The sequence below is a fragment of the Pimephales promelas genome, chromosome 22, assembly GCF_988280905.1.
Source record: "Pimephales promelas chromosome 22, fPimPro1.hap1.1, whole genome shotgun sequence".
Lineage (NCBI taxonomy): Eukaryota > Metazoa > Chordata > Actinopteri > Cypriniformes > Leuciscidae > Pimephales > Pimephales promelas.
Genome location: NC_142790.1, coordinates 19,398,342 through 19,418,690, shown reverse-complemented (window position 1 = coordinate 19,418,690; position 20,349 = coordinate 19,398,342). Strand labels below are relative to the sequence as shown.

General features: G+C 35.4%; 1 protein-coding gene across 2 annotated transcripts in view; it reads left to right on the top strand.

The window, feature by feature from the left end:
- Positions 1-20,349, top strand: part of vipr1b (vasoactive intestinal peptide receptor 1b) — a 72,287-nt gene that overhangs the window by 31,802 nt on the left and 20,136 nt on the right. For both annotated transcript variants that reach the window (XM_089125681.1, XM_039666960.2), the window contains exons 2-4: positions 2,193-2,283; positions 5,183-5,293; positions 17,768-17,868. In XM_089125681.1, coding sequence (XP_088981807.1) covers positions 2,208-2,283; positions 5,183-5,293; positions 17,768-17,868 — 288 coding nt within the window. In that variant the 5' untranslated portion in view covers positions 2,193-2,207. The remainder of the gene's footprint in view (positions 1-2,192; positions 2,284-5,182; positions 5,294-17,767; positions 17,869-20,349) is intronic.

Below are 20,349 nucleotides of genomic sequence, written 5' to 3'. Positions count from 1 at the left end.
ATGTAACTCTGAGAGGAATATTTGAGGGAATCTGGGAGATTTATTATCAGACGAATAGCACACTGTTATTGTAATTTAGGAGAATCACTGTAAACAACCTCTAAATGGCTCCTTTGTCCTCAGTTTTATTGAGAAGCAAATAATCAGCTCCATGGAAACTTCTCTAATGCAAACCTGCAGTTTATTATATTTGTTTCTATGAAGCAAATGATGTTACCAACCTTGACTAGCAGACAGGATACAACCTTTTATACTTCAGACTGAGAAGGCAATTATTAAGATACAGTGTTTCATTGTGGTTTCAAGTGTTTTTTTGTGTACTCTTCCCTTCCACTCCTAATTTTACAGTGTCTTAAGAGCTACACAAGGTCATATGATGCAATAGAAAGTATGATGGAATCTTCTGCTGGTGGGGATTATAGGTGCACGCATGGCTGATGATGGCAGTGAAGCAGCCTCTCACTGAGCTGACCCTATTATCCATGCACCAATGTACTGGAGAGTGACAGCTGAAACCCAGCAAAAATAGCACCTATATTTTCAGCATCATTTCTGCTGCTCTCCTCCTAAACATTTACCTTGAAATGCAGATCCATCATTCAGATTTTATTGGTAGTGTCACAGAGCAGGTAAACTTCATTACAGGCCTCCTCTTCAAGGTTTTCGAAACAGCTGTGTGCCTCTCGATGATTTTCACTTTTTTCAGTGAAAGTGTTCTCTGGCCTTCAAGGTCCACTTTTATGGAGCTAGAATTGTGTCTTTATTACATGCGAGAAAATAAATGATCTGAGAGGGGAAAAAAAATCTGAGAGGAAAAGTTATCACACTGATACCCAAAAAGCATTTCATGAGAGAAAAAAAGTATTTGAGAGAGAAATTTTTTTCATACCAATAGCAAAAAAGAATAATATTTGAGACTAAAAAGCTTTTTAGAGAAAGTATTTTCTCAAAGAACATAATTTTTTTTTTTAATTAATTATTTCTGAAAAAAAAAGGGTTTTTCATGGGCCATGGGCGGGGCCACGTTCCTATTGGCCACTCGGGTGAGCATCGACTTGTCTTGGGAGTCGAACCCAATCATTACACCATTGTTCGGTTCACCTAGATAGATGTCGCCTCTGCTTTAGATTCTCTGCCCGAGCCCGAACTTGACCCGACCCGGCCCGCCGATATTTCCCGTCACTATCCTCGGGCCGGGACTTTGATCTAGAGACGTGCACTCCCAACGCAAGAAAGTGTGATTTGGCCCAAATAGGACTATAATACATTGAGAATCTATCGTTAGCATTTCCATTTATGTCACTGCCAGTTGCTCAGCAAATACTGGGCCCAACAGAAGTACTTAAAATCAAACTTTTTTCATTTCCTAGTAACCTTGTCTTGTTCTAGATCACGGATCTATAGACTATGCCCAATTTCACATTGAAATGCACAGACACACCTGTACCCGCCACCATACACACACAAATGCAGGCTCACGCACACAAAGAACCGTAGATTCTAACTCAAGACAATACGCAAAGCATCACAAACACCCACACACATATAACATTATTAACACTATTGGGATTCACTCCTCCCTGCCCATTACACCCCTCTTCCCTGGCACCATGTCTTCATTGACCTTCTCAAGCTGTTCGTTGGACTTTCACGTTCTTATTGACCGCAGGCTGTCTGCCACTGACTGTCAGCATGAATTTGTCATCAGCAGTGGACATCAGTGAGCAATCTGACGATTACTCACTGGCCCCACGCGCCTTTTCTCCCTTATAGGCATGATATCATCTTCACAGTGCAATGGTGTGCCGCTAGCGTACAGGCGAGCAACAGTCAGTCATTTTGTCAGTAGGAATGGTCTATGGCAAACTAAAAGTATAATAAGTCGTTTTTAAATTTGTGGATATTTCAAGCAGTGAAATGTAATTCCCAGTAGGCATTTGCTGTAAATATTTAGCCACAATAAGCCCCCATGAGACTTCACAGCAATCCATAAATATGCATATGAAATGAAAGCCTTACAAGATGAAAGCTAACACCTTAAAGTAATAGACTATCCTGAGAATAATATTGTGATGAATCATTGAGACGAAAGAGATTGAAGCTTTGAAGGCTGTGACGTGGTTAAACAACTGAAATGTTCTCTGTTTATCTCTCTCTCTCTCTCTCTCTCTCTCTCTCTCTCTCTTTTGCAGGTTTGTGCTGTTCAGATGTGTGACGTGGTAAATGAGATTGAGCTGGCAAGAGCGAGGTGTGAGAATAAAACAGCAGGAAACGTCACATCAGGTGATGTTTACAGTATAATGTTGCTTTTTTTGCCATTTTCACAGACAGAGACATGTTTGGTGCTGAAATAGAACAAAAACAGAAAATTATTTGCAATCTAATCTGTAAACTTTTTTTTTCATATCTTTCATCTTTCATCAAATCAACTTCGATAATTAATGTGGTTCAGATAACATAATATTTAGAGGTTCTGTTTATTAAACCAATCTCCATTGTATTAAGTGAATATTTTAATTTCAGTTAACTCAAATTTTAAGGCAACCAGGTAACTTACTTTTTTAAGTTAAACCAACAATAATATTTTATAGTGTGTGAAGACATGACCAGAACAAAGGTAGGAGACACTGCTTGCAGTCAGTGAAATCTTTATTGACTTCTAAATAAAGAATATCAAATAAAAACCCATAAACAAACAAAAAAAAAACACTCAAGGTGACCCTCCTCCTCCTAACAGACAAACAAACTTTCCTTTGTACTGAAAGGGTCAACCATTTGACAGTAATAGGGAAGTTAAATAATGTTCACATACATAACTACACTGAAAATGAAAATAATATTCAAAATACATCAACCTTAATTATACAAGTAAAATAATACAAATAATAAACAAATACAACGTACTATGAACATAAACACAATAAAACATGAAACAATAACCCCCTGCTCCCATTGAGAAATGGACTATGCCTACACTACCCAGAATTCCTTGGGATGGCATAAAATGAGGAACAGGAAGGCCGCACGTCCTCTTAAACACCCACCCCCCGGAAACCATGCTGCAGATGTGAACCCAGAAGGTTAGTTTTGCAAATGAGGATAAAACTAATGATTTATGTAAATGCCAAAATAAAAGAAATCAAGAAATAAATTTCTTGGTGTTTTTTTTAGCAGTCTAATGTGCACCTCAGACTACAAAAAGTCACCAAATAATGAGAAACAAACATTTGTAAAAAGAATATACCATCAGGGTTGCCTTAGGACTTTGTCACATAGTGTACAACTGATAATTTGTTTAATTGGAAAATATAACAAAAAAGTAAATAATAAATAAGGATTATCTATTTTGTAAATAGAAAATAAATAAATAAAAACAACAATGGAAAATGCTTCATCCAGTAAGAGTATTGTTTGAAAAGTCAAAAAATGAACTGTTGTCAAAGGCTGATTACCAATATCCTCATCAATGAGATGCATCATGCCTCCAGTGTTCTGATTCAGTATTTCAGTTTCCAGCAAAGGGTCCGGGTACCAGTGCTTCGTTCATAGATATCATGCACAATTATACGGAAGCTCCTTTGAGGTATGAAGTGGCTTATCCTCCACTGACTCTCTTTTTAGGTTGTCGAGGTGAACTGGCAATCAGGCATGAAAGACAATTTTTTTTGAAGTGGAAGAAAAGTCAGACCCCCATCATGGATAGAAAGTGGAATGAATGAAAGGATCTCTTGTGCCCAAAAGTAACTGTTTGAAGTGAAAGCCCTGTAGTGTGTATTGTGCATTGTTCTAATATAGACTTTGGTTGGACTTTTATATTTTTAGATAAAACGCATTTCAGCATTCCCAGCTAATTAATTGATTGATTGAGGTATTGGGGTTCAAGGATGAATATCTTGGTAGCTAATTAATCTAAAGGGAAATTTTAAACAATCCATGTAAATCTTTAAATGTCTGCGGTGACTTTTTGGTAGTTATTATTTAAGTTATGGATTCTTAGATATAGATGTAGTAAGATGAAATTAACAACGACATTAATTAATTTGGTGTAATGCGGGTGTAATTGGCATGGTACAAAAAATACTATTCATTTTCATCAGAAATTTAATCTAAAGTTTGTACATTGTGATCTCTGGAAAACTGGGATTTATAGTTGGTGTCATTCAGTAACCACTTATTTGCAAAGCAAAGAGACATACTGTAAACTGGTACAAGAGTTTATCCATCTGTAGACAACTAACAAACATTCAACAACACTATTTGAAATTGAGCTAACTTTTTCCACACTTTTTTCAGATTTCGATTTAAACTAAAATCCTGAGAGGATTGAATTTACATGTCTACAATCTGTGTGCTGACCTGCCCTAACATCCATATACCTAGTGCCTGAATGAGGTGGATTTTTAAACAGGCCGCTTGGCTCTGGAACGTTTCTCTGTGGCTCGAAGAGGACTAATAAGATAAACTACCTGTCAGTTTTCCACATTTACAGTCACAAACCAACTCACCTCGCCTCATGAATCAGACGGATGCATTCGGAGGGCATGAGGAGCATCGTAAATATTCAAAATATTACGGGTAAAGCAATAAGCTGATACCTTATCTCGGTTTATTGTGCTCACAGGTGTCCAACTGAGAGATTAGGGTGGTGTGAATTTAAGAGTCGCCATGTTACTTTTAAATAAATGGTTTATTCTACATTTATTCTCTTTAGCATTCAGTATTTCACTTAGTTCCCTGATCATTCCAATTTCATTTCAGCAAGGGAAGAACAAATGCATACTCAAATTATGTATTATGCATGCTATACACTGCTCAGGCCGCCATTTCCACTTCTCGGAAAGCGATGAAATGGTCAAAACATCTAGTAGCGTGGGTTTTCCAGAAAAATCCATGTACTCCCTGGACCTCTGCTTCTCGTAAATACTATACCGTTTATTGTGCTCGTTATTTTTTTTTTTTTTGACAGACATTGTACAACAGATGTATCGTACTCTTATTTCTTTCTTAGCCAGAAAGTATTCAGTGAAATATCAGCACTTGTGGAAGGCTCTGAATCCTTCAAGGACCAAAACTAACTCATGTATATAAGACATACACTTACAGTAAAACCTAATTGTGTTTTTTTTTGCCTTTATACAACAGAGTTATACTGAGTTAATGCTGTACTTTATTCTTTTGCCAGGCTGCAAAGGAATGTGGGATATTATTGCTTGCTGGCCATCAGCCAAAGTTGGGGAACATGTGGTTATTCCTTGTCCAAATTACTTCAGACACTTCTCTGATCATCATGATGGTAAGTTGAAATCACTATCAAAACCTTTGATGAACTTCAAGGCATTAAGCAATAGTTGTAACTCCTAAAGAAAAGTGTGAAGTGTCTTTTGTTATCTTGTCAGTCGCTGTCATGGGCTGTCACATTGCTTCAAAACTGAAGTTTAGAGGCACTTCAGTTCAGTACTCCCACACACTGACTGGAGTAGTTTCTTTGATATCAGACTTCTCAAGGAAAACTGGTGTGAAAAAATAATAAATAAAAAAAAATTCTAGCTAGCAAATTTTTTTGTGGTGTGTTGTCCTGAATGTACAAGTGATTGACAATTAATAAATGTTTGTAGAATTCATAGAATGATGAAAAGAATTTTGTTATTTCAGACTTTGAACTATGTATAGACAATGGACTCTGTACACTCTAAAAATGCTGGGTTGTTTCAACCCAAATTTGGGTCCAATATGGACAAACCCAAATGTTGGGTTAAATTTAATTTAAAATTTTAACCCAACTTCAACTTTCACTTTCAATTGTAATTTTTTTAATTAGATTTTTAACCCAACATTTGGGTTTGTCCATATTTGACCCAAATTTGGGTTGAAACACCACAGCATTTTTAGAGTGAAAATAGGGGAGAGCGGGGCACAACCTAACACATTTTGGTTTTGGCTCAATTAAAAATGAAAATGAAAATGTTTAATTTAGAATGATTAAGTTAGATTCAACTTTTTTTTACACAAGCAACATACACATCTCTGCTACAAATGAACCTCTATTCTACTGTTTTTGTACTGTTGCACTGAAAGTGACAGAAATGCAAATGTTACAACTGTACCTTATGCGGGGGTTAGTTGTAACACTTGTGTGTAACACACATAATTCAGTACTATTTTATTTGTATAGTTTGATATTGTTTGTGCATCTGTATAGATAGATATCCATACATCCATCCCTCATCCAATCATCCTTCTATCATGGATCAATATCATGGATAGAGATATGGGAAAGGGCTGCACAGTTTTGAAATAAATAATAATAAATAAAATATTGTAATTGCAATTGAATTAGATTTGTTTGGCTGCTGCATGTAAAATTATTATTATTAATAATAACAGTAATAATAATACAAATTAGCTTGTTTATTGCATTAAAACAGGCCATATTTTTAATAAATAAACAAGTGATCAATACATAGTAAATTAAATTTGAAACATTTTAAATTCCAACATTGTTTGTGAAAGTCCAACAAATTTAAATGTATAAATACACTCTAAAAAATGCTGGGTTGTTTTAACCCAATTTTGGGTCAAATATGGACAAACCCGAAATGTTGGGTTAAAAATGTAATGTAAAAATTTAACCCAACGGCTGGGTTAGTCCATATTTGACCCAAAGTTGGGTTAAAACAACCCAGCATTTTTTAGAGTGTAATACTCAAACCTGAAAAGATGTGTGTCTCCCTGTTTTCATTTGATTATCATTGTACACAGTGAAAAAAAATATTTTCATGATTTGTAATCACAACATTTTTTCTTTTGTCAAATCAACTTAGGTGATTAATGTAGTTCAGATAACATAATATTTTGAATTTCTGGTGGTTAAATTAATCTCCTTCATTGTATTAACACAATTTTTCCATTTCAATGAACTTAAAATTTTAAGGCAATCAGGTTACTTATTTTTTTAAGTTAAACCAACAAAATTTTTTTACAGTGTACACTTGGCGGCTTAGTTGTAACACTGTGCTGCAACTAACCCCGCAGCGTATTACATATTTTAAGCCTAGCTAACAGTTGCTAGGAATTGCTGACATGTTTCAAAACGGTGCTATGTTTGAGCCAACAAGATGCAATATAAAGTTAGATTTGGAAACGTATACACCCAACTCAGAAACTGAAAAAAAAAAAACCTATGATGAAAAAATTTTCTTGCATGGTGTCAAAACACTCTTTGTCCAGTATCTTCACGAAATAAATCAAAACTTTCCGCAAATTTGCGGGAGACAAAAAGAGCGGAAAGACAACCTGCTTGATCCTGACTAACGATGTAAAAGGTCCGTGTTACATTTAACCCCGTGTTAGGTTGTGCCCTGCGCTCCCCTATGTTATTCCAGATATTACAACTGGAGGTTACATTTTACATGCAGAACCACTGCTATGAGTGGATGCAATGGGTAATTCATTAGGAGGCAAATCAGACCTATTGATTGAGTATGTACTGCCATTGGGTCACGCTTGTTTATCTGATAATTCTGTCTCAGCCACATCTCTCCAGAAATGATTAATTAAACTCATTAAAAGTGTAGCAAAATACGAGGTTCAACAGATTCTCACAACAAACTTTTTTTTGCATTGCATTGGGTATTTTATCATACATGTTAAACAAAGGATGTCTTAGTGACAAAGTTCTATAAATTTATATTATTTTTATTTTTTTTTATAATCTTTCATTTCTTTGCAAATAATCACTTACACTTGTCTGTGGTCACTGGATTGTAATTGGTATGATAATTTGTAAAGGCAAAATAAATGTTAGTAATACTGGTAGTCTCCCCATTTTGAATCCCACTGTAAATTGCTCTATTGTAGATTATCTGTTGAATACACTACATTCATTAAAATCTGCAATGACGATATGTTAAGGTTTAGTTTGCAAAAATGTCTGTGTAATGCAGAATGTGCCTCAGACAGTCTACAAGGAAAGCGATGTCGATCTCCATAGAGTGGAATTAGCCTCTGTGTTGGAGGATGTAAAGTGTGTCTGCAATGATGAAAGAGGGATGAAAAAGGAGAACACATCTCCTTTGAGGAGCTCTGAGTTTCAGGCAATTATTTTCCACACTGAACACTTTAGGAATTTCGTGTGAGTAAGATTCTGACGTTTTTATTTTATTTTTTGTTCATTCGTGCATCAGCTATGTAGTGGTTTATGTAGAAAATGGCCACCATAAATGTAAGGATTTGGTCTATATGGGCACCAAATAATATTGTGAGTTTAAAGTACTTATAAATAATTTGCAAGCTATTAGTTTATAGTTAATTCATACAGTAGTTAATATAGTGTAGTCTCTACATTGGATATATATTATTAGGCTATTTATACAAATAGTGAGTTATTCATTCATTGTCACTGTAGTTGACAAATTATTATTGTTTAATTAGCTCATATGTAAAGAGATGGATAATGTTTTTATGCTTTGTTAACAACTTATTGACCATAACTAGTTCTCACTTCAGAATAGGTCGCAGAAAATGTGAAAAGGTCATTACTTAAGTGGTTTAAACCCTTAGTAGACATTAACTGCATTATTATTTTAAATGGTCCTTAAAAAATGATATAATATATACACTATATATACATTACGTCTATGAAGAGTCCTTGTAAACCACATATGCCAACAGGTGTGTGTGCTTAATGTATTTGTAAACATTTTAAGGAACACTGAATGTGAATACCATCAATGTCCAATAAAAGTTTGTTTAAAATTCTTAATTAATGGCATTTTTTCTATTTAACGTGACCTAATCTAAAGTAAGAACTATTTACTCCTAAGAACCAATGAACAATTCCTTTAATACGAGTTAGTTAATTGTGTTAATTACTGTGAAAATTAATGGAGAACTCACTTTTTGTATATAGCTAGCCTATTAATATATGAACAATGTAGAGACTACAATATATAAACTATGAATACAATATAAACTAATAGTTTGATAAATTTTAAGTATTTTATTACTGTATACTTAAAGTTTTACCGTTTTTGTTATCAACTACCATCAGTTATATTACTTCTAATATCTCTGGAAAGTGGTTTGGTTAAGAGATATTTACATTCCACTTGGTCGAGTGAGCAGTCCGATGGCGGTGACTTCTTCCACTAGTTGTGCTGGGTTACAATGCAGTGGGGAAAGGAGTCGGAGTCCGTTTCAACAGCCTAGAACACGAATCTCTGGGGGATACTGATCTCCTGCAGCACCAAAAGGGTCCTAAAATCTGGAACATGCAGATGAGGCCCTGAAGTACTGTAGGTGCGGAAGGTCCTTAACAATCTGGAACACACAGATGAAGGTACCTTGAAGTGAAGCTCAACTCTCCTGAGCTTAACCTTGTTGTAAATGTGTCCGTATGACTTTTCCCTCTCTAGACCAGAGACTTAATCAATCCACTTTTGTCTCTCTGGTATGGAGACTCGGGACATGTTGTAATCTTTACCGTCTTGCTGGACTAAGACTCTGAACGTATGTTTGATAATGTCTCTTTCCTCAGCGTGCATCAAACACGTGTTCCACGACAACACTAGGCTGCCCACAGATGCGCCGGCCTAATAATCGGCTTGATATACTGGGATATTGGCCGATGCCGATTGTGTTAAAAAATGCCAAAAATCGACTAACCGATTAATCGTTCTACCTCTAATCTGATCGATTGTGCAATCGATTTTTTAACGTATGTGACAGCCTAGATTCGATTCAATCAAAAGGTAGCAAACATTTCTCCACCACTGCAGTGAGCGAGGGGCCCTGCCATGAAGCCCTGGAATTTGCATTATATGATTCTTGTCAGTCTTTCCAAGCTAGCAGTTTGGATAGAAGATGCAGCCCCTTCATTTAGGAGAGAGGTTAAAAAATCACTGCTGTCTGAGAGAGTTTTCTTGCCAGTGACATTTCTAGGCTAAAGGAACATTGGAAAAATGAGTGATTGAAAGTCTTAAGAAGCGCCTACGCTGATGACTCACAGTAAATCGATGTTACCAACAAAGAGACCGTTTTTTTTCTTTTCAGAGACTTATCTTTTTGCAAGATGATCACTTCAATGAGGGTCACTTAAAAAAAATATTTTATGCCTTTTATTTATAGATACTGTTTTCAGAATTTCCCCAAATCCAATCTTAAAATGTGAAACTCCACCATAAAAAAGTACTTGGTATTTGTAACTTAAATGGTCCAAACAAAAAGTGAAATATCATAAAATGTTCCAATACTTACTGACACAGTTACGCTCCTAATTGGGAAAGTTCCTAAAGAAAAAACTTTCTCGACAGCAGTGAAAAGCTCTTGGTATGAAATATGTGTAATAATATCACTGTAAAGAGTATATTCAGTTTTTTGGTTTCATTTTACTGCACTGTAAAAAATATTGTTGGTTTAACTTAAAAAATTAAGTGACCTGTTTGCCTGTTTGTGATTACAAATCATGAAAATATTTTTTTACAGTGTGTGTTCTGTTTCCCTGTTATGGGGTGCATTTCCCAAATCCAACTATACGGTAACAATTTCTGTTTTTTTTTTGTTTGTTTTTTGCCAAATTTCAAAGGAACTTGTGACCATAGTTGGCTAATGATGCTTTTGGGAAACTCACCCCTAGTAGTTTGCCTGTGTTCCCTAGTTAGTTTCCTTGGTTTTGCATGATTAGTCTCTTTAGCACCTGTTCTGTTTTATCTAGATTACTCTGTCTGTGTATTTAGATTATTACTACTAAATTACAAACTATTAATCATAATTTAATAGATTATGCACAAGTTTTTTTTAAGTGTTATGGGGCAGTTTTTTGTATGATTTTTTTGTGATAACAGGTTTTAATATGATTTTTGCATGGCTTAAATTTTCTTTAAAAGTGCAATAAGGGATTTTATGAGAAACACTGTTGAAAATTGAACTCAACACCTAAACAAACAACTTAATGAATATTTGTGAGATGTATGTTCTGAGTATGTATGTAAATACGAGAATATAAATTTAGTTTATATATATCAAACTCTTCTTACCTGATCAGCTGTTTTTCTCACACAAGAATAAACAAGTATATCCAGAATGTTTCTAAATGAAGTTGTATTGCTGAGGTATTCATTGAGGTGCTAACCTCAACATTTAATTAAGCAAGGCTTTTACTCTTGCTATATCATTTAGTCCTCTCAGGAGTGCTTAATTAATGAATGTTTGATTAATGACGCATAGTATGCCACTGGATTTTTTTTAGTGCCCGTGTTTATATCACAAATCAGTAGTTCATTCAATCATCCTGCTTGTTTCATATACAGCAGAGGGTGAAGATGGCCACGTTTGAGTGCAAAATAAATGAAAACACATTTATTGATCTTTGCCCAAAAGGGATCAGTCATGCATTTCGTAACTTATATGATTCCCCACAGCAAGATAGTGTTGCTCTTCTGATGCTTCCTTGCCATCAGATGAGGTTATTTTTAGCAACAGAGTTCAATTACATTTTTTTTTTTTTTTTTTGCAGAGACCTGCTGACTTAATTTCCACTTCCTGTGAAGTGATTTATTGTTTCCTGCCCTTTGAACTGAACATTTACTCTCCTTATGATGTGGAAGCTCAAAATATTTGAATAGAACATACTTTTACGGGTGCTATACTGCTGAAATACCATACAGTAGCAACATCTTTCACTTAAGTCCCACACATTTCTAATGCATTTTCATTTAAAGCATATGCAGTACAATGTTCTCTTTGAATGGGAAAGGACAGATTAGGTTTTACAAAATGATAAAAGTCTGTCCGTAGTTCAATACCGAGGATTAATGTGACATTCTGGATTTGCTTCATGGGATCTCTGTGGCTTATGACAAAGCCGGAGGTCTACTCGAACAATGTGTGAGGAGCGAAGATGGATATATTGCGTGTGGGTGTTTACGTGTGTTGATAAATGTGAGAGGGTTGGCGTCAACCTTAACTGACAAACAATGCTTACACTAAAAGCCAAGAGTAAACATCCCATTCAATAATGTTACACAAGCTTTCAGGTGCTGGTAACGTGTTTGTATAAATTCAATGAATTAAAATGAGCAGATTTTAATCCATGTCTTTTGGATAATCTCAACATTATGCATATCAGATAATCCAGGGACTAGCATCAGGTATAAAATGGATTAATTTATAGCAAAGGAAAAAGAATCTTAATTCTACATGATAAGCATGATGCACCTTTCATTATTAATGCATTCATTTATTTAAATCAAGGCGAAAATATTGACTAATAATTATGGAAAGAGTCTTGTATGATTCAGATGTTTTGTGGTATGCTGTTGGATTATGAGAATGAGCTTTTGAATCTAAAAAAAATTGAAAGATACGTTACGTGCATGTCAAAAAATAAATAACCGTCGAATGTCAACTGAATTTCAAGCAGTTGAGTTGACAGTATTCAAATTGTTTTAGATGGGATCATTCAACATTTTATTATGATGTCAGGATTATTTGATAAACTCTTCACTGCCCAGACAATCTTTTTCAATAGAAAATGTAATTTTATTCTATCATCTTTTCTGATAATGTTTTGAATGTTCTGACTGCTGGTATCATGATTGTTTGCATGTTTGCCTGTGAGATTTTAAAAGAAAAAATCTCTTAATCTTTGCTGTCAAATTGATTAATTTATGATATTAATCACATCTAACATAAAAGTTTGTGTGTGTGTGTGTGTGTGTGTGTGTGGGTGTATAAATGTGTGTGTAAATGTGTATTTATAGCAAACTTTTTTTAGGTACTTGGTCAGGTGTTATTAACTGATTTAGATTTAAATCTAAAACTTACACTAAACCAAAATGATAAATATACATTAATTTAAAAAAAAAAAACATTTTTTATTTCAGCCAAGCCAACATTCCTCATTTTAATTTAGTTAATTTGATGTAAAAAAAATAACTAAAACTGAAATAAAAATGTATTTACTAAAACTTTAACTAACATTAAAATGAAAACAGATTAATAAACTATCTGGTAACTATAATAGTATCTCAGTGATACTGTTGTTGTATGATGACATAGTATGCTTAAATACATTATAATAATATATAAATAATGTAACATATACATTTTCTTTTTCATTTTCTGTATATTAGTGAATTTCCCAAAGCTGATTTTATGCAAATTATCCCCCATATTGTCACTTTTACTGTTGTTTTATTATTATTGTCTAATATATGTTAGTGGACCGTATAATTATCAGTAACAGAAAAAATTTAATTGATGTTAATCGCAAGTTAGTATTGAGCCATATTAATCATGTCATTAATCATTGCAGAGTTTAATCTGTTGATTCATTTACTGTAATATTGGTGCTTTCCGTCAATACATTTATTTAGGTCTGTTTTATTTTTTGAGCCAATTAGCCAATCAACTGGCTGACGAAGAAACCTTCAAGTTGAGCCTGCTTTTGAACTCTTGACATTCTGAAGCTGTGTTTAGTACTTGCCATTATTGACTTTATGGTGCATCTTCCAAATGACAAATAAACAGATCAATACATATTAAAGGAACAATAAAACTCTCTGCAGGTTATAAGAGAAACATAAGCCTATTGACAAAAACGAATGTAACATCGTCTTCTTTGGTTAATTAAAAGAGAGATAAAACATTTTTTTCTTAATATTTGTATCTAGAGTTAGAGTTATTCATGGATTATTTAAATTTTCACACAGGCAGTGCAAGAAGAAGAGGTTTATTTGTTCTGACATGCACATCAAATGATGTACAGATTTACAGATTTATATATATATATTTATTTTTACCAAATGTTTCCTTGGGTGAGTCAGTAGGCCAAATCTAAACATAACAATGGCAAAATAGACCTCACTCTAAAAAATGCTGGGTTGTTTTAACCCAATATTGGGTCAAATATGGACTAACTCAAACATTGGGTTAAAAATGTCATTTAAAAATGTAACCCAATGGCTGGGTTTGTCCATATTTGACCCAAAATTGGGTTAAAACAACCCAGCATTTTTTTAGAGTGGATGAACATTTCCCCAATTTAACCTTTTTCAAATTTAATCCAGTGAATGATTTGCCACTTGGATTAAGGTTTTGGTGGGGAAAAAGTAAAAAAAAAAAAAAATCCATTTATTGAGTTACAAATAAGTATTTCCAACAGTTGGAAAATGTTTCAAACTGTACTTATGAGTATGATTAATTCAGCAGTGTACATTGTTATGTCTAGGTGGAGATCACCTCCTTTTGGGGCAGTCACAGGTGCCTAGATTTAACTTGTTTCTGCTGGCATTTGTTCCCTTTGGAAAGTCTTTTTTTAAAAAGTGTGTTTCCATTTGAGTGCTCTATTGTATGCCTCTATTCTATTTTCATTTTGCAATGTTAAGATTGGCTTGTTTTGGATCAATGTGTGACATTGTAACAGAGGATCCGCTATGAATTCACTGAGGAGGAATTAAGTGGCCTTCCTCCTGAAGTATACATCATATTTATCACAGTCTGTGGACCATGAGACAATTCTCTCTCTAAATGCATCATTGTAGTACCCTGGAAATCCAGAGTTCTCACGAGAGCACAATTAGAATTTGCTCAGCGAGTCACTCCGACATTGAGTAATGATGCTCATTAACTATGGCCTTGTAGCCGAGCTGCACCAATCACATCCGTGTATCTGAATAGAGACGGGCCAGAGGCGGGCTAAACAGATGACGACAGCGCTGCGACGTTGAAGATGGCTATGGATGAACAGTTGTTTGAAAAGGTTTTGGCTGCTACAATGAACGAGTTAGGCTTAAAGGAGAACTCCGGCCGCAAAATGAACCTTTGGTCTAATAAAACATCGATACCTCGTCAATCGTTCTCTGAGATTTGTTTTCATGATAATCGAATGTAAAGAGTTTTATCTCTAAAAACTAGCACTGGGGGCATTTGCTAAGTAAAAAGAAATTGCGAGTTTATTCCACTAACAAGACTCAAAATAGCCCCACACTAACACAGTAACATAATGAGGGTCCATGCATGCAAAACGAAGCATTGAGAACTTTGAAATTGTACAGACCATTTAATAAGAAGATACTTTCACTTTGCGTATACAGACAGGAGCCATCTTAGAAAATAGTCTCGATAAGTCGATCCCCGAACACAGGATCAAACAAAGGTTATTTAAATAGCTCAACACAACATATGTTGTTTCTCCAAATTTAAATTAAAATGCAACTTTTAAGGATGTCTGCAGTCTCAAAATTATTCATGCCCTTCATGGCAAGCATCTTTAGTACTTAATAGAACAGTCTTTTGCTGTTATGACCTGCTACAAATGAGATGTATCACCAGACATCCGCTTCTGGCAGCGCTTCCTAATAATCTTAGCCCTTCCTCATGAGCAATGGCCTGCTGTTCAGAAATATTTTTGGGTTTGCTTGCCTTATTCAAATCCCACCAGATGTTAGTCAGTTGACTGTGATGGCCACTGTAGAATCGTCCAAGCCTTGGTAGAATTTGAGGTATGCTTGTGATCATTGTCCTGTTTGAAGGGCATTGACACACTGACGGCATGACATTTCTCCTGGATTTCCTGATACTTCAGTGAATCCATCTTGCCCTCCACATGCTGCAGGTTTCCAGTGCCCGAGGATGCAAAGCAGCCCCAGAGCACCACCATGCTTAACTGTTGGCAGACTGTTCTTTTCAGCATAGGCTTCTGGTTCCTCCAGACATACCACTGATCCATAGAAAAGCAAATTTACAGTTTTTCTTCATTGCTTAATAGAACAGAATCCCAAAACTTCTGTGGCTTATTTATATGAGTTGCAGCAAGACATTGGAGCACACTTTTCTTGTGCTTTTGGGTCAGTGGTGTACATCTTGGAAAACGCATTATTTTAGTACGCGCCGCCTTCATCTGTGCCTGTTGCCAGCAAGTCTTGCTGTAGGTCATTTGCAGGCACTCAAGGCTTTTTCTGAACCTGCCTTCTCAGAAATTAGTTTGATAGCTTCCTTTTTCTTAGCCGTCCAGGTAGTGCACCCACTGTTCTATTAACGTTGCCTCTTGGAACATTTAGTGCTTTTGCTATTTTTTTGTATCCTGTTCCTTGTTTATGAATGGCGAGGGAACTTGCATTTGAAACTGTACTTTTTGGACAGTTCTTTTTATTTCGGCATTTTATGCAGTCAAACGTAACACTCAACAAACCCAGTTCAGTATTTCATGTATTCAGTGATGTCCTTGAATTATTGCATCAGGTGTGCTTGAGACAGATTTGTGCTGTTGTGAGGGATTCTATATAGGGGGTTGAATAATTTTGAGACTCCAGAAGTTAAAGGTTTCAGTTGAATTTGGGGAAAACACTTGAAACATTTGTTGTGTTGAGCTACTTCAATTACTTTTTGTTGGATTGTTTGTCATTGCAAACAGCTGAAAGTCTGTAAATTTGGCTAATATTCTTGATTTGAAATTGGTGTTGAATACTTTCGATGGAGAACAACATGGGGAATAATGAGGGAATTAAACAGAATGATTTAACTAATGAGTTACCAAGGAAACAAACTAACTCAGGCAGGCTTAAAGGAGTAGTTCACTTTTAAAAAAAAAACTTTTGCTGATAATTTACTCACCCCCATGTCATCCAAGACGTCCATGTCTGTCTTTCTTCAGTCGAAAAGAAATAAAGGTTTTTGATGAAAACATTCCAGGATTTTTCTCCATATAATGGACTTCAATGGGAACCAAACGGTTCAAGGTCCAAATGAGAGTTTCAGTGCAGCTTCAAAGTGCTTTAAACGACACCAGACGATGAATAGGGGTCTTATCTAGCGAAACGATCGGTCATTTAAAAAATAAATAAAGTTTCGGTTTTATAAGCACAAATGCTCGCCTTGCTCTGTTCTGTGATGAGCGTTAGTGACTCTCCTGTTCAAATCAAAATTAACAAACCTTTTTTTGAGTCATGACTCGAAGTAAGACCCTTATCCACTGTCTGGTGTTGTTTAAAGCCCTTTGAAGCTGCACTGAAACTCTCATTTGCACCTTGAACCGTTTGGTTCCCAATAAAGTCTATTATATGGAGAAAATCCTGAAATGTTTTTATCAAAAACCTCAATTTATTTTCGACTGAAGAAAGACGTAGACATCTTGGATGACAAATTATCATCCAAGATGATAATTTAGTAAGTGAGTTTTTTTAAAAGAGAACTATTCCTTTAAACAGAACATACACGTTGTATTTAATTGATACATCTCTCAAGTAACTTAAATGTAATTTATACAAATTTGGTTCATAACTTATAATGCAGCTAACTACCTTTTCAAACAGTATTTTGACTGTTTAACTACTTAAAGAAGTGATTACAAAGTAGCTTTCCCAACTCTGCATAAATCTTATGACCTAAAATGTTTTCTTTCCTAAGCATCTCAATAATTCATTGTTCAAATTTGTATACAGAATATACAGCTTAGATCAAAACAATACGCTCACTCAATCACAGTGCTCAGTTGGGTCTCATTGGGTATTGATCTGATGCAGAGTTTTGCATTCAGTGGGCAATGAGAAGTGCCAAGAAACACCTCAGCGAGAGGGATGACGTGGTCCCACATGTCTTTGCACAAAGTTAAATGGCTTTCTGGATTAAAGCAGACTCACTCCAGGACGCCAGCTCTCAGGGCTCACGTTGTTTCAGTTAAAATCAAAAGAGTAATAAACAGCTGCAACTTCTAAATAGAACAGCCAGCATGTGTATCTTGAGGTTAATGACCTTAACTTTTCTCACACAGGTAACCTCTCAAAGACTTGCACTGCTGATGGCTGGACTGAAATGGACCCAATGGAAATCGCAGTGTATTGTGGCTATAATCTGAATGGCACTGTTGACGATGTAAGTACAAATAGTTTCTCTCTTCGACGAGTAATTGTTTCTCACAGGGACGTAAAATCATTTTAACTTTACAGTACAGGGGCAGTGATTTTTATTGCTGTCCAAGTTTTTTTTTTTTTTTTTTCTGGCCGAAATACCTACAGTAATGTTTTTCTGAATTTAAATGTCATCCAAACTCTGAATCCACATTTCTGAGTTTGCAAGAAAGGGACAATTCAAAAGTAATTGCCTAAATCCTTTTTGACCACTACACACTATTGCGCTTTGCATTTAAAATATGGATACCTTTATTACTGAAATACTGGAAAATATTTATTTACAAGAATTATATACACCACTCTACTACAGTGAATGGGAGCTGTAGAAAAATAAATAAGAGAACAAAATCATATGATCTTTTGAGACTATTTCTAACTTACTCTAAACTTAGAACAGTAAATTAGCTAATTTCCCTATTTTTAAAATGACATCCGTCAGTTTGAGAGATAAAAAAATAAAATAAAATATTATTTTTCTTTTGTTAAATTAAATATGAATTGATTAATTGTCCAAGCAATAACGCAAATGTCATTTACAGCTGGCGATTACATGACTGACCACATAAGCAGCACGTTCATGGGTTCAGAGTATCACAGAACTTTCTGAGGTACATGCAAATGTGTTTTTTAGAAGTCCCCATAAGAAACAATTACCATCCAAATAGGGCTAAAGTAGTTTCCTATCACTTCATGTAATTGGGAGACTTTAGAGAGCATCGTACGTGCATGCAAAATATCTTCAAATATCATTTATGTCAAACTAGTGTTTTCAGAAACTCCACTGGCATTATACAACACTGAAATGCTCAGACTCTTGACATATTGGACTTTTAGCCCACACAAAACGACCATTCTCATTTCAAATTGAGTGTCCCTCACCCAAAAAGCCCAAGCTTTAACGTTCACCTTTTTCCAGTCAACCTCTTAGCCTCCTTTTCCAGCCTGCCTTTTATTGCCTAGTGCAAACTATGTCCAAACATAAAAGCTCCTTTATTTAGCGATACGCATAGATGTCAGCCCTTGGAGGTATTTGTAAACATACAAATAAGCCATCGCTGAAGTTATTATATAATTTGAAAAGCCTTGATCTTTTGAGCAGAGTATAGTTAAGTGAAGAGCAAATGACCTTTGCCCTTTGATGAAAGCTTTCCCACCATGTTTCCGCATCAACAGGATGGGTAATCAGCTCGTTCGCTCTTCAGAGCCACCGGGAATACGTGGGCATAGGACTTAAAAGGAATTTTGTGTTCTTGTTAGTGAGCATCTGGTGCTCCTTGTTATGTTCAGGTTTTTATATTCAACTTTGGTCAAAGGCTATAGAGGGGGTTATTTGAAATATGAAGTGTGTCTTTTAAAGATTTGCATTGGGCATAGTTCCCATTCTTACCACAGAAAAGAAAACCTTGAGTAAGAATCCTCTTTTTCAGACATCAGGATCCAATAAAATAGACAAAAAATATTTTGACCCCACTCTCGTCATACATGAGAGCAATGTGCTTTTTAAAAAACTTTTATATTTTACACATCGAACACAATACTGACAATTGTAAGATTAGATATCAAACCTTGCATGCATCTGAGATAGCTTTTTTAGACCAAGAGTCAAGACAAAATGTACGTACATTTCTTGCTTTTAAAAGAATGATACGCTAGAAAGTGCATTCAGTGGTGGTAAGAAATATAATACCGTAATCAAAAGGTTTTATTCAATACTGTCATAATTTTTAATGATTTTGAAAGAAATCTCAGTCACGCGTTTATAGAGGGTCTCACTATATTAACTAGCGATGGTAACCCTCATTCCCTGAGTAGGGAACGGAGACGTCTTGTCAGAGGAGTCGTAGGAGTTCCCATACGAAAGGGAACTACAATTTTGCCTCAATAAACTCCTAATAAAATTTTGGATCCACTGCTCCTCGTTAAGCCCGCCACAATATGCTCCCACCAGTTCTGAGATCTGTCTCACACACAATAACTGAAGCACAGGCGCAGGCTGCAATGATGGCTCTTTTTGTCCTCCTTCGCCTCTAAATCTAGTGAGGTTTGAAACTTTGCATATCGCAGAGCTAGCGTCAAGCATATTTCGTGTTTGTCCATCTGTGCGAGATAATTTAGAGGGATAGTTCACCCAAAAATGAAAATTCTATCAGTTTTTACTCACCCTCATGTTGTTTCAACCCCGTAAGAGCTGGATCACTCCTCCATAGGCTTCTTAAGGGATTGAAACTTGTTCCCCGAAAAGTTATTAAAGACATCGTTAAAATAGTCCAAAAGACTACAGTGGCTCAATCCTAAATTTATCAAGCGATGAGAATACTAATTGTGCACAAAAACCCCAAAAATAACGACTTTATTTCAACTAATAATTTCCTTCTATGTGGGCATCGAGTCAGTTCAATAAAAATAATAAATAGAGTAGTTACTTTGCTGAATAGAACGTTAA